This window comes from Tupaia chinensis, unplaced genomic scaffold (genome assembly GCF_000334495.1).
Source record: "Tupaia chinensis unplaced genomic scaffold, TupChi_1.0 Scaffold144336_1, whole genome shotgun sequence".
In the NCBI taxonomy this organism is placed as follows: Eukaryota; Metazoa; Chordata; class Mammalia; order Scandentia; family Tupaiidae; genus Tupaia; species Tupaia belangeri.
In genome coordinates, this window is record NW_006204194.1 from 900,945 (window position 1) to 901,820 (window position 876).

The window sequence follows — 876 nt, forward strand, 5'->3', positions numbered from 1 at the left end:
TTCCCCCCCCCCCCAGAGGTTTTTGCTATAGGGCACATGCGCTTGCCGGAAAGACAGAGAGACAGAAAGCAGGAAATCACCCCTCCAGGGAGGATGGCCACACCGCAATCCCTTCTCCATTCTCCTCTGGGGATCTTGGGCATGCACGCACACGCGCCCAGCGTGAATTTAAGCTACCGGGTCCAGGACTCGAACCGCATTCGACTACGTGGGAGTCCAGCGACATAGCCACTATGCCAACTGCTGGTCCCCGTTTGGAATATTTTAGTTGCTAGGAATATGACAAGCTTCCAGAGATGTTAGGTAATGTTCTCAAACACTTGGTGATTAATTACAGACAGTATTCCTCAGAAATGTGAATAGGGAGCCCTAAGGGATAGCGAGCGAGTCCCTTCTCTGTCCTACAACAAAGACTCATCACTTTCCAGAGGTCCGATGGAGCTTGTCCGTTTCTCCTGAACTTCAAGTATACAGCAGCCCTGTTATGGCCTTGGAGATGTGAGAGAACTACATTACCCAGAGAGCTCTGCGAGGAAAGACAGAATGGCAGAGCCAATAAATGCTCACACATAAAAGCATTTCCGGTTGAAAAACCGACGTCGGGGTGGAACTTCCGGCTTCCTCCTTGTGGCGGCCATTTTTCCTTCTGCTTGTTGGCTTGGTCTCAGTCGGAGTCTCCTGACTGGGATGTCTGACTGAGGACGGGAGAAGGACGAGAGGAGCCGTTGTCCTGCCGCACAGAGACGGATCTGAGGCGCGGCGACGCCGCCAGGGCGACTCACCCAGGCCCCGGGCAGGGCCCGCTGCGTCAGTCCCTGTCGCAGTGTCCGATGGCGGCGGCCGCGCTGTGGGAGGCCGACACCGGCCGTCTTCTGT

At 55.5% G+C, this 876-nt stretch overlaps 1 protein-coding gene across 4 annotated transcripts in view; it reads left to right on the forward strand.

Moving 5' to 3' along the window:
• Window positions 1–209: 209 nt before the first annotated feature.
• LOC106733157 (zinc finger protein 418) overlaps window positions 210–876 on the forward strand; it is a 32,251-nt gene continuing 31,584 nt past the window's right edge. For all 4 annotated transcript variants that reach the window (XR_003547551.1, XR_003547549.1, XR_003547550.1 and 1 more), the window contains exon 1: window positions 210–835. Coding sequence is in view for 1 of the 4 variants with exons in the window: in XM_027767583.1 (XP_027623384.1) it covers window positions 831–835 (5 nt within the window). In the remaining 3 variants the exon portion in view is untranslated. The remainder of the gene's footprint in view (window positions 836–876) is intronic.